The sequence below is a fragment of the Panonychus citri genome, unplaced genomic scaffold (assembly GCF_014898815.1).
Source record: "Panonychus citri isolate SS breed McGregor unplaced genomic scaffold, ASM1489881v1 Contig00113, whole genome shotgun sequence".
In the NCBI taxonomy this organism is placed as follows: domain Eukaryota; kingdom Metazoa; phylum Arthropoda; class Arachnida; order Trombidiformes; family Tetranychidae; genus Panonychus; species Panonychus citri.
This window is the reverse complement of record NW_026515518.1, coordinates 403,873-418,484: the sequence shown is the minus strand read 5'-3', so window position 1 is coordinate 418,484 and position 14,612 is coordinate 403,873. Positions and strand designations below refer to the sequence as shown.

The 14,612-nt window shown below is 28.8% G+C and overlaps 1 protein-coding gene across 1 annotated transcript in view; it reads left to right on the top strand.

The window, feature by feature from the left end:
- LOC128390043 (hemicentin-1-like) overlaps positions 1 to 11,854 on the top strand; it is a 60,650-nt gene extending 48,796 nt beyond the window's left edge. The window contains exons 8-12 of the mRNA XM_053349715.1: positions 3,478 to 3,765; positions 6,045 to 6,347; positions 6,893 to 7,039; positions 10,922 to 11,301; positions 11,479 to 11,854. Coding sequence (XP_053205690.1) covers positions 3,478 to 3,765; positions 6,045 to 6,347; positions 6,893 to 7,039; positions 10,922 to 11,301; positions 11,479 to 11,658 — 1,298 coding nt within the window. The 3' untranslated portion in view covers positions 11,659 to 11,854. The remainder of the gene's footprint in view (positions 1 to 3,477; positions 3,766 to 6,044; positions 6,348 to 6,892; positions 7,040 to 10,921; positions 11,302 to 11,478) is intronic.
- Positions 11,855 to 14,612: the final 2,758 nt, after the last annotated feature.

Sequence of the window (14,612 nt, the reverse complement as noted above, 5' to 3'; positions counted from 1 at the left end):
TTAAAGTGTGAAACTTTTAATTGTAACATTATTCAGTTTATTAGATTTTTAAATTCTGCAAATTGAATTGAAACCAGATGATCATCATGAATTGAACAATTTATCCTCATCCATGTGGATTGAGTAAATTAAATGAATAATGAAACAGTTAACATGTTTACCTGTCAGTAAATTTACCTGAGTCTGTTTATTATTTTGCAAATTATAATTATCTCCTTGTACATGATGAATTCATCTCAGATTTCATGAAGAGTGAGAGAGGTTGGAAAAAGATTGCTTCTGAATTTCAATTTGATTTGATTCATTTTTTTGCATTCTCATTGTTTTTTCCAGCAACTGAATCAACGTTTAGATTAGTGAAACTCTGATGATATATTATCACTTGCTGTGTATTAGATTGACAGCTTACTGATTTATTGTTTCTCTCGCTTCATGATATCATGAATATTTGAAAATATTTACTTGTTTCTTTTACTAATGTTCACCCATGAGAAAGATACAAATAGTTGATGAAGAGAAGATGATGTTATAAGATGATGATAGTGATCAGAATTCCAAAAATATTCTGTGTGATCAGCTGAATGGCAGAAAAGGAAAAAATCATCTTCACAGAGCCAAGGAAAGAAAAATGAACTTTTCTTCAACCACCATTTACTTTATTCAGTATAATCTCATGTTCTGATAATGATGAAACGTTTAGTTCATCGATGATAAAAGATACAATTGACTTTCATCTTCTATTGTTTTTTCTTTGACCTTCATCTTGGTTAATAGCATGAATCATTTCGTTCTACTCTCAAAGGATTGGACATTCCAAGAATTTCGAGCTCATGTGATATGTACATGTATTTACACTCTTTGTTTACCTGAGTAAATGTTCATTATTGAGATAATCAGAATATAATGAGAAGGTATCGAAAGATTTTTTCGCTCCAATGAAAATAGACAAAAAAAAGAGAGAGAGAAACAAAGTTCTGATAAATTGATTGTTGATCATTTTTCGTTGTTGAACAATTGATTCGAGAGATGAGATTGAATAACATGGAACAAGAATAATGAGAATTAACAACAGGAAGAAGGTTATAAATGCTGAGAAAGGTTGAGGTTCTAAATGATGATGATGATGATGATGATAAAGCCTGAAGATGATTCTAACCTAGTTTGAGAATGAATTCTCTAAATGTTATAACACAGCTCGAAATTCCGAGAGGAATTTCTGTTCTCGACAAGAGGAATGTTAAAGATTGATATCAATCATTTAATTGACAGATAACCACTTCTCATGGGTGATGATGATACTATTTTCAGGCCAACCTTTTCTTGGTAACTTCACAAGGAAAACGTCAAGATTAAAACTAAACGATATCCTGATAAGCTGATAAATTGAAATAATCATGAAACTAAATCTGAATCTTTTTTCTTGCTCTGTTCTTTTCATTGATATTTTTACTGTTTCTCTTTCAATCTGATATAATAACAAATAATAATAATTCAATTGTTTTAACATTTGTACCAATAAACATGATGATGAAAACAGAATTGAAGTAGAGATCAAATAGACAACATAACATTGATTTTAACAGTTATAATGTTACATGAGATTTATTATATTCCATAATCATGAGTAGTTGAAGATTCATGTTTTCAAATGTTCAAGGTAAATGTTATCAAGTGAATTTCTCTAAATCATAAGGCAAATGAGAAGATGAAACTTATTTATATTTTTTTTTACTTCGAACTCTGGTTTTGCCTTTTTCTTTTTCTTTTTTTTTCTTCTTCTTCTTTCCTTAAATTTGATCCCTTTTCCTCATGAATTCTGGAAGCTTGAAACGAAAAATGATCTGAATTCAGTTGGAATTGAACTTATTGAATCAACAGAAAATAAACAAAAATTCATTGGAATCATTTGATTCAGATGATACATTTGGAACAGTATTAAATAAGGAGAAGACGAAGTTTCGAAAAAAAGGAAAATGGAGATTTTTTTTTCTTCCAATTTCATTGAATTGAATATTGAAAGTTCATGGTGAAAAAATAAATGACATGAAAGAGAAGAAGAGAAAAATTATCGATATAATCTCAATATGTTCTACATTTATATTATAATATATAAACAGAATTCACATTCATTATTACGACTCGATAATATTGATCGATTCAAATTGGTAATCATAGATCAGAATTTAATGTTTCATGATTGTAAATGAATTTACTCCAAGAGTGGAAAACCAGATCAACCTAATCCATTTTATCAAAGGTGTAATTTTGTGTAACTCTTTTAGCTTCAAATCTTGAGAATGAAGAAGAAAAAAAGTTCTGATATTCTGATTAATTTGAATATATGGAAACTAATTCATTTAAGATTAAAGTCTGATATTTTCATGTTAACCAACCATGAAAGCGGATCAAGAAAAAGTAATACAATTTGAATACACAAACACACACACATACTTAAAGCATCAATTGATGATCATTATGTTTACCTGAATTTATATTCAGGTAACTCATATAATGATACATGTTGATTGCAATTCTTGCCCGATAATCATTGAGCTATTTTTCAATTCTTGAAATTATACTGGGAAAATATTCACATTTCCTTTTATTGACCAGTATAATCATGATCGATATTCAAATTTAAATTGATGTTTCCAGGGAATTTGAATTTATCTCTGATTTTGCAACATGTTGGAATCTAATCTCATGGGTTCATGTGAAATAATTATTAGAATTGAATTTTTTTCCAGAATTTTATCCTTCCTGTATCTAGAAATATATATTCTGTTGAATGTATATACTTTTTAGGTGGAATAGATGAAAGATTAAATCGTTTCACGGATATTAACCTGAACTTTTCTCAATTTTGTACCATAATTTTGATTGGATGTTTGTTCATGATGAAAGATTTCATGGTAAATCCATAAAAGATTATGATCTTTATAATAGATTTGTAACTAAACAATTCAATCAAAAGATTAACACTCGATTGTTTTTCAAACGAGAAAAACAATGTTTATCTATGAAATCGAACAAAATTTTTGATTCATTTCATGTAATTGGAAAGGTTTTCAGTATTATTATTATTGTTTACAGTTATTATCCACCGGTGGATAGGTGTACATAAAGTTACACTTGAAAAAAATAACAAATACAGTAAACTAATTGCCTGAGGCTGATTGAGAAACAAGTTTATCCTCATCTTTAACTTGTCGTGTCATCTCAATTTCAATCCATCAGGGAGCCCTCAAGATCTCATAATCAATATGATTGTCATGATATCTGCTTTGAGTTTTCAATTCATACTATTGAAATGTGACAAAAAAATAGAGAGAAAATCAGATTCACAATAATGGTAATGGTGCTAATAATGTTTCTGTCTTTTCTTTTTCCATGAAATTTGATTTTTCTTTCACTTCCTTAATGATTATGGTCATTTTTGCTCTCCAACTCTTGGTAAAATTACTATTGTCCACATAGTCTCACCAATCTGCAAAAGTAATCAAAGATTAACCTATGGTGTTTCTCGTAATGAATCGGTCAGAATTTTGTGTGAAGTTGAAGCTGATCCAAAAGATGTTAAATTCAAATGGACATTCAACAATTCCCATGAAAGTCACGTTATTGCCAATGTAACTTCAAATGGTACTAAAAGTGTTGCCTTGTACGAGCCCAAGTCACGTTTTGATTATGGTTCAGTTATTTGTTCAGCTGAAAACTCAGCCGGAGCCCAAAGAGACCCTTGTATATTCAATATAATTGCTGCAGGTAAGTTCTTCTACCTTTTAATAAGAAAAATAATAACATCATGTTTATATATTTCCGGAAGTCAAGCTATTCATTTTCACTTTTAAAATGAAAACTTTCCTTGATTCTGATGTTCAAACTAAAGAAAAATAGTATCGACTTGATTTAGTCAATTGATTAATTCTAATTGTTACCAATTAATAGAGTTTGCCTTTATTATGAAATTAGATACCTTTTGAATTCGGGTTATCAGCTGATTGGGTGTCATGAACTTTATCAGTTAGAAAGGCATTAAATGGTTAATAATATTATATTCCAAATGAACATTATGTTTGTATCTTGGCTCGTTATTCTGATAATGATGATTATTGACCATGATTGTTAGTTGACCATTGAAGGAGGAGTTTAATTGTTAGCTAGAAAAACAAAAGAGATACACTTTTAATGAGTAACATCAATTATCAGGAAATACTATCTATCTATTACTGTTATTATCTAATCAACTTGGGGATTAAGGGGAAACAAGATGAATAGAGAAAAACTTTTTACCATGAATGGAACCTGAAACCAGAATTATAGCATGAAGTTAAATTGAAGTTCTAAACGTATCAATAGCCTAAACTGTTAAAAGGAAAATTAGAAGATTAAATAATAATTTCGTTCTCTTTTCCAATTGAATCTATCCAATGTTGATTAGGAAAGATCACTTTTCTTATATCCATGGAAAAAATTTTTCTAACCCGATTCAGGGAACTGAATTACAGAGAATGATATTCATCTTCCTAGAACTTGAGATTTTCTGTTCCATTTGAAAATTATATCGTAATTTTATCATGAGTCTAAGATTCTATGATTGAATGTTATCATATCCATGATAATCATGATAGAATGAAAGAGAATAAAAAAAAAGTTCTTTACGATAAAATTTCATTCAACTGAAACATGAACTTGGCTGAAAAATTATATTTTCTTTTAATATGAAAACATGGCGGTAGAAAAATAGAAAGAACATAAAAAAGTACTAAAAAAAATTCTCTTTTCTTCTCGGACAATAAACGAACAAATTTTCAGTTATTTCTCTTTTGAAATCGACGATGAATCAACTTTTCCCCCTCTTTTTAAATAGGCTAATAACGATCTTTCGAACTGTTCAACTATCGTGGAAAAATTTTCTCTCCAATAGCATAGAACTCACAAGTTGAACAATTTAATCTGATTTTCGTCCTTGGACATTCAACCCTTACGATCTAATTCATTTTTCTTGTAACTTTCCAGTCCATGTCTTTGAATAGGTTTTCAATTTATCGAGAGTTATTTAACTTGATTCACGAATTAAGGTTCAATAGCTAATCTGATTGAGAGATGTGAATGATTATTATACCGATGAATATGATGATAGTATTTTGTAAGCATCGAAGTGATAATGAAACATTTCAAAATCGATTATCATGAGTTTCATCATTCTGACAGTTTCAATATGATAATTTGCTCATGAGAAAAAAAGTTTTTCTGCTTCTCATGCAGTATCCAAGTTCGAGTCTCGAGAAACACTTTTCACCATTCAGATGAATGAATATTATCATAAATTTGTCGTTCCTAAAGTTCCCAGAATTTCAAGTTGTAAATTCGAGAGTAGAAATTTTCGTTTCTCTCTTTTTTTATTCCTCGAAATGTTCACAAATGTCCTTTTTATTGTTATTACTTTCATATGATGATTTTTATATTCGTGTCAACATTTTCATTTCCCTCTTTTACTCGAACTTGACAAATGATAAATTTTTTTTCGACTTCGAATAAAAGTAGAAAAATAAGTATTAGAACAAAATAGAAAAAAGATAAATCATAAAATAATCGACTTTTCGTAAAATTTACTTCAACTTAAAGAAGAAAAAAAACTTTTTCTATCAAATTAACCTTAAACTCTTGATAACATTTTGATTATAATCTGTAGTGGACAATAGAAAGCAAATCTAATGACCATCATGAACTGATTTATTAATTAGGTGTAAATGTCAATGATGATTAAATGATTATCGATTTATTTTCATCATCCTGAGGCAAAAAGTTAATGAAAGTGACCAGTGGTCAATCCTATTAACCCTTAGGTTCTAAAGATAACTGTCCAAGTATAATCTTTGGGTCGTTTCTAAGAAAATGGTAACTTGGACATCGTATTTTTATAACATTAAACTGACCTTTTCTAATGAACAGAATGATATTCCAGGAAACTTTTTCACTGTTTCGAATTATTTTTTTTTTCTCTCTCTCTCTCTCTCATACTAATCTCGACTTTTTCAAAGGTCCACCTTCGCCAGTTCGAACCTGTTTAACGAGTAATTACACTTCTTCCGGTTTCCTGGTCAAATGTGATCCCGGTGATTCTGGTGGCCTTAAACAAACATTTACAGTTAATGTTTACGATACTGGACATAACCTAGTTTTCAATTCAAGTTCAATTGATTCACCTATTTTTTGGATAAACAATTTACATTCATCGACACCCTATAAGGTCAACGTTTATTCAACCAATTTCAAAGGTCGTAGTAAAAGTGTCAACCTAACGGGGTCAACCTTACAAAGTCCACAGAAACAAACGGGAAAAGGTAAGTTCGTCCATTAAGTTTATTCAATTGGTCAGTCTTATTATTATCAGAAGTATCACAATTTGTAATCTGATATAACAACAAAAGATGATAGAAAATAAAAGCAACAAAATTTATATTAAATGTTTAATTCTAATTGTTAGAATCAAAGTAAATCTTTAAATATAACAGTCGAAAAGTTAATTGTAATCTGATATTTAATAGCTAAAACTAATTAGACAATTAAGACAACATCTTGTCTTTCAGAATCAAATCAAAATAATTTCTCACCCAAGAACAGTTATTATTTTATTACAATCAACTAATTACTCTTAATTAGTTTCTAACGGTAAATCAGTTAACAGAAAGAAAAAATCTTAATTAGACTTACTAATGATAATGGAAAATGATATTAGCTCATTAACTGATACACTTAATGATTAAATTACAATGATTATCATTTTCTCAAATTGAATTGAACATTTTTATCTTCTCTCTCTCTCTCTCTCTCTCTCTTTGATTTCTTTTAATTGTATTTCCAATATTCAATAAATTACAATCATTAGAAACTAAATCAAGTACAATTAAGGAGCAAATTGTTGGAATTTTAATCACAATTGCTGGTGGATTGATTGTTGTCACCATTTTAATTGGTTTAATAATTAAACAGAGGAAAACAGCCTATGGTCCCTGTAGAAGTCAAGTTTCCTCAGGTAAATAAGTTTAACTTTTATAATTAAATTAGTTATTCTCACAATCAACCTTTAATTGTTGAAGCTAAATGATCAATAATCAAAGTGAAACTCTTTGCTGGAGATGATAATTGTTTTAATTGTTAATTGAATTAATTTTATCACAATCAAGGTGCTTGTTTAGTTGAATGAAGAGATGAATTCATGATATATATTATTCAGATTATTTAACATGGTAATATCATGATAATGATATAACAACATTAGACTTTGACAAAAAACAAAAAGGATTGAATTAACTGATGATGATGATGGTTAATCATGATGATGATTAGGATGATAACAATATAATGGTCAATCAATGTTGTTACACTTTGATAGACTTGTAAATAGTTGATGTTAATGATCATATTATTATTTCATGAGAAATGACAATAATTCAGTGGACAAAGCATTCAGTTAATTGTGGTAACTTTCAATGAAATTATACTATTTTCAGAATTATCGCCATCACTTGGAATCGATTAGTGTAATTAAATTTCAATACTAATTCTGTGTTCATAATTGATGAGAGAGATTTTCTGATTTATCTAATATTTTCATTTTCTTCGTAATAATTGATAACCTTATGATCAGCTGATGATAATTTTCTTTGGAATTCCTATTGTTCCGATAATATTACATTCATTGTATCGCTTTTAATACGAATGAACTTTATCTACACCTTCCATGTGGCATTTTAATCTCTGACCAATGGTCATTCGGATTCGATTTGAAAATGATCAATATTAGTATCACGCTTTCTATTTACATTGATTAGTCATTAATAACTTTTTCGATCTATTCTAAATTTATATGAACGTTCCTCGAATATTATTACTAATACATTTTCGATCCAGCAACAGATAGTCCAAGATTTTCAGCGACTGGACACTGATACTTAATAATAATGACCATTCCAATATATAATTAAGAAGAATTCTAATAATAAATTGAACAATAATTAAATATCTTTATAAGTCAAGTGTATTAACCGTATCATTAACCAGGTAATTTTTGTTATAAGATTAATAATATTTACCAACTGATTCTATTCTCAATGATAAGATGTGTTGATATAATAATAAATAGCAAGTATATTTGATGGAAACTGATGATGATGATGATGAAAGATGATGATAAAGGTACAGTAGTTGTGAAATAGTGGGAAGAAAAGATGAAACCAAAAGCCACACCAAAAGGAACTTGTAATAAGGGATATTCACATAGAGATGAAAGTAAAGGATCAAATAAGCTTCACCATAGACTTAGAAAGGATTATAAGGTTTTCGGTGATATAATAATAATAATAATATGATAGAAGATATGAAATTATATAAGTAATATAAGAATGGAAGATCCATAATCAGTTAGTTTGTTGTACTTTTTTTTCAATTTTCAGGTGATGATAATGATGAAAACTTATCATCATTTGATTATCAAAAGGTGGCAACATTGAGAATCTCATGTTCATGATCCCGGAAGTTTGGGTGTAAATTTGCTCATTGTCTTTGATTAATGGAATCGAAAACGATTTCATCTGAATCATAATTGATTCTAGTGGATTGTATTCTTTATGAGAGACTATTTTAGTCACAGGGAGAGAGGGAAAGAGGGAGAGAGAGGGAGAAAGTGAGGGAGAAGATGATGATAAATATCCTTCATCTTACTTTCGTATATAATGATAACTGAAAGTAAATTAATGTTAGTTTTTTTTCCATGAAGGTTAATCAAGGTATTATCATCATCTATCGTTATCTTTATCATTGTTAATACATCCACACATTATTATTACCTTAATATCCCTTTGCATTCAAGTCACAGTGTTGATGGTTATACAATCAGAATTGAATAAGAATCAGAAATGGATGGAAAATATTACATGGGGATCTCTTGATTGGTCAGATAATATATTAGGATTTTCCTTTCTCTCTCTCTCTCTTTTTCTTGACTTATCTCATTCAAACTGGACATCATGAAGAATACATAAAATACAGAAGTTTGTCTCAAAATGAATGAGAGCAAGGGAGAAAATAGTAATCAAGAATGTCATCAATGACCAGATAGACAGAGAAGAAAATAGAGAGGGAGAGATTTGGAGGCTTGTGAAGATGAAGATTGTGATGATAATGATGAAGATAAGTAAGAAAAGAAAGAGAGTGATTAGTGACTAGTTGATGGGATACGATTTCCAATAGGATTGTTTCCCTTTGGAGGGAAACCTAAGGATCGGATTGATAACAAGCTGTGATCATCATTGATGTTTCTTATTACTTGTTCTTTATCATCACCATCATCTTATTTTTATCTTCCTCATCTTCTTGTGTTTATTGGTAATGTCAACTCCTCTATTTGTCTCATCTTTTTCTCTCTCTCTGTCTTTTTCTGACCAACAATCTGAAATCATCATGTTTGTTTGTAAAAGTTGTAAGAGTAACAATTTAAATGCAAGAAAAGTCAAAGTTAGTTATCAAAATTGGTTATTCTATTGGTCATACGATGGTCATTCCCTCGATTGATTTAATGTGCCAATTGGGAGCAAATATCACAATTAACTTTGAGTACAACCCCTTTTTCTCAATCTCTTCTCTTCTTCTATCATATTTATCCTCATCTTCATCTTCATCTTCATCTCTTTATATATCTTCTATTCCCAGTCTCTCTATTACTCTCTATGATTGTAAATGTTCAAAGATACGAAAGAGAAGGAAACAAAGTTCGATCTGTATTAAGGTTGAAGCCGCAGGAAATAGATACTAGATTAACTGAGAAGATGAGAAGAAGATGGCAAAAGAAGGTGAATAGAGAAAGACAGAAGAAATTGGGAGATGATGAGCGAAAAAATTAGACATAAAGTAGCATATTCTTGACATGAATTCATTAATCATTGATATTATTATTATGTAATATAAAATATGAGTTAAAATGATGGTGAAGATAAAGATGATTAGAAGATGAAAATGATTCTCATCTCAATGTCTTCAGGGAAAATCAAGACCAAGAGTTATTCGAGATGTACACTTTTCCCCTTCATCTTCAACATCTTCTATTTCCCCTTCATCACTAATCATTATCATCTTTACCTTCTCTCTCTCTCTCTCTCTCTTTCTCTCATATTATATGTTGATCGTCTTATAACAATAACGGAAGTTAATATTTCTCCTTCTTCCGATATCGTATTTCCGATGAACACTTTTGACCTGAATTCATTGATTAACTTAATTGTTTTATCAGTTGATTCATTTCGATTCGATTTTCTCTAGATATTATATACATATTTTCTTACATTTAATATCGGAGTTTGAGTTCGAAAACTTTGAGAAAGAAAAGTTTTTCGAACAACTTTTCAACTCTATGGTACATTTAGATATGTTCGTTCAAGGATCAGAGATTTCGAGACTAGTGAGGACATCTACTGTTTTCGATTGGATACTTATTCTCGTAGTTAAAAGTATTTCAATAACTTTTTTCTTCATCCAAAGGAAACTTTTTTCGCACTCGAAAATTGTCGAGCTGAAGTCGAAATTTTCAAAGAATTATAATTGTTCCTAACATGAATCTTAATCTATTAAAAAGGTAAACATAATTTTGAGAATATCTGATATTCTAGTCAACAGATGGAGTAAAAGTTGTGATATTTGTCGAGTTCTAATCGAAAGTCGTGTCAATAAGAACCACTAGATGGAGATAGAAATTCTTAACATGGAAAAATTAAATTTATATTCAAATCGAAAAGTTTTTTTCCCTTATTATTGATCAATAGTTTTCGAAGAGAAAATTTTTGTATTTAAAATCGAAACATTTTTTTTTAAATATTATTTTCGTCTTCTTTTTATTTTTACTTGTTGAACATTTGTCGCTCAGATTATCCAAAGCAAAGTCCTCGAGTTGTTGAAAGTGACAATGTTTACCCACCGGGAACTAATAATTTGGAGAAAAGTTTATTTGAAATTGATCCTGTTAAAAGTTCAATGGCCAATTTTGATTGTATCTCATCGGTCAAAAATGAACTGTCCAAGTATAATATCCTCCCAGATGCAACGATAATCACTGGTCACAACAATTTAATATCCAAAGGTGACCATCAAGATAATTATATCTGGTCAAGTGATTCAGCACATCATCACCATCATCATCAGCATCATCATCACGTTCACCTATCACAAACTGGAGGCACTGGACAAAACATTTATCAGACCAACTGTCATCACTCACCAAGTACTCAGGTTACCTCATTTACCTATGTGAGTATTGTAACAGTTTAGCTTAATGGTCAATCAATCAAATAGAGGTAAAACTAGAAGATACCTCATGATGACCAATCAATAATATTGATTAATTTTTCAAAATTAATTTGTTTCTTTCTCTTTCTCTCTCTCTCTCTCTCTCCCAATATCTTGTTACATTTTTAACGCCCTTAGGACACAGCAAAGCGGCTAAAAATTCAGCCAACTTGTATTCAATCATCAGCTAATCCAAGGGTCACCCTTAACTCACCCATACAGCCAATCCTATGGACCGATGGACTCACCATTCCTGGAAATAATAACAATACAAATGATAATCTAGGTGAAAAATTTTCCATTGAAAAGTTATCTTGAAAATTTCCTCTTGATTATCAGTCTATTTATTTATTGTACATTTTATAATAACTTATTATTATTTATCTGTGATCATCTCAAAGTTTTATCATAATATTTACATGTTGTATGATAATAAATATTTTACATTAATCAAACTCAAGGATTAGATTAACTCCTTTAATCCTTGAACATGAATCAAATCCCACACGAAAAATCATTTAAATAATAACTGTTACATCAAGTGAAAACTTTTCCCTCATTTCTAATAACTTATTATCTCAATATTATTCATTTGCAAAGTTCACTGATGATCATGATAATGATTAAGGAGATAAACCTTTCATGTTGATTTCCCTTGTTGATTAGTTAATCTCTTTATTATTTTTATCAAAGTTGATTGTTGATGTTATTTCATTGTTAATATTGAGGAAAAAAGCAACAACAACAACAACAACATAATCTTCATTTGAATCTCACATAGAAAAACAATCATTTGATTCAACAATTATCCAGAGAATTGAGATTATCGAGTCTCATTCAATAGCTAATAGTTAATCAATTCCGATATAATATTATCACTATAATTTCATTCATCTCTTTTTAATTGGATTAATTAATTAGTAGAACAGAAAATGGATGGAAAAAAAAAATTCTCCTTCGATAACAATCATTATTAAAGGATAAACAAAAGGATATTGAATGAGAATTAATTTTCCATTAGGATAATAATTGACAACAATCAACGAATAACAAACTATAACAATACTCATTTTAATCTTTAATTATTCTGTTCAATTAGGCGATTCGGTGATTAATTAAATGACAATTAAGGTTCTCAAGGTTAATCATCAATACTCTACATTATCAAATGATTACCAATTCCTTTTATATATTAATAGATTTGAAATCCTTTTATTTCATTTTCTCTCGAATCAATTTCACTTTAATCATATCGGATTAAATCTTAGACACAAGATTAATCCAATCGGCTTAATGATTTGATAATAATCATCATCAATAAGTTAATAAGATTTAAAATCTTCGATTATTTTTTTTTTATTTCCTCTTCTTCTTAATAATATATAACTAATCTTTTCAATATCTTCTCAGAATCAGAATCAGAATCCAATATAATCTTAAATTTTATTGATCGTTAACTCAACTTTAATTGACTTGACAATTAAGATAATGAATTAATGAAGATATTTTTCAATGATTATGATTAAGTAATTTGATCATCATCATGATAATGTCACTTGTTTTACTATAAACATAATAGGAAACAAGGAAACGGAAATTACTGATAACATTTCATGAGAAATTATTTCTTACACTTAATTTCCCGGAGAAAAGTTAATTACAAATTCAAAGGGAAGAAAAAAAATAATAATAATAGATTTTAGATTAAAAGATAATCTCAAATGAGATTAGATTATCGATTAGAACAATTTTGTTTCTGTCTTTCTTTATCTCACCAATTTGATTACCTTCAAGTTAATTAACCAACTAGAATCTTAATTAACTTTGCTAATACTAAACTTCTTAATCATGATGGATAATCAATATTCAAATCATTTCAATTTTCGGCTTTTGTATCAATGAATTTCAAAGACTGTCAGGATAATCTTTAAGATTAAGATTAGAATTTTGAAAGAAAAAAATTTTCTTCATTCTAATTTATAATCAGTTAATCTTGAGATGATTAATTTTTCTGTGTCATTTTACAAGTTAATTAACCAATAGCAATTTAAATGAGCTCGTCAATCACTATGAATGATTATTGGTGACAAAAAGTTAAGATTAATATTTTGATTTCATTGTGATGGATTAAAGTTTAAATCTTGGACATTTAATCCTCAGTTTTTTTTACAATCTAACTGATTTTTAAATCTGATAATCATTACACATAAATTTCACAATTAAGGTAATGAAAAATTGTAAATAATTATCATGATTACCATCAAGTTATATGCCTTAAGAGGAGAAATCACTTGATTATCAATGATTAATATCATGTCTACAGAATCGGTTTGATCAAGAATTCAGATAGTTCTTAACTTGAGATATAATAATAACCGTAATCAATTTAAATTGCAAATTGAAACTCATTTAGTAAGTTCATTAATTACTCAGGTCGATGATTACCTTCACCATGTAATTAATAATTGGCCAATAACAAATTCACCTGATAATTGGATTTAATCATCAATCTAATCAGATTATAATCCAGAACTTTTTTTCCCTTTCATCTAATACAATATCATAACACTAATCGATTCCCGATACAAATTCAATTCAATTGAAACAATTTAATTACGATTATTGATAATCTTATATGTATAAATTGGTTTCCCTGTAATTATGCCTTCAAGGGCTCAAGGGTTATTTGTATTTTATTACTCCCATTGAGCAATATAATTACCATGATATTGAAATCAATTGAAATCTAATGTTGTATTTTGTTTTTATATTTATTGTTTCAAGCAATTAGTTTAAATTGTTATTAAGTTGATCCGGTTGATTGACAATAAATAATAGAAGGTAAAAAAAAAAGTTCAACCAACAATTTGAATAACTTTTTACCTGAAAATCAGTGTTGATCTTTGTTGATTGCTATTAATGATTATAATCTCAATAATTGTTTGATAATCATTGTGATTAGTTTTGATTGTTGAATAATCAGCACAATCAAAGTAAAAAACAAATGTAACAATTTGCATTTTAAAGGAGGGTCTCCCATTTTCTTCACTTTTTTATCCTTTTTAGTTAAGGACCCAACTTTTTTTTGGTAATAGAGTTTGACATAGGCTATTCAAAAATATCATCGGTTTTCATTTCTGAACTCAAAAACGGGAGATATTTAAGGCCAAAGTGCGCAACTTCGCTATATTGTGGTGACCTGGGGATTTATCAGATCACTACAATATTCGAGATTTAGATAGACCTTTATAAGGCCTATCGATCGATATACT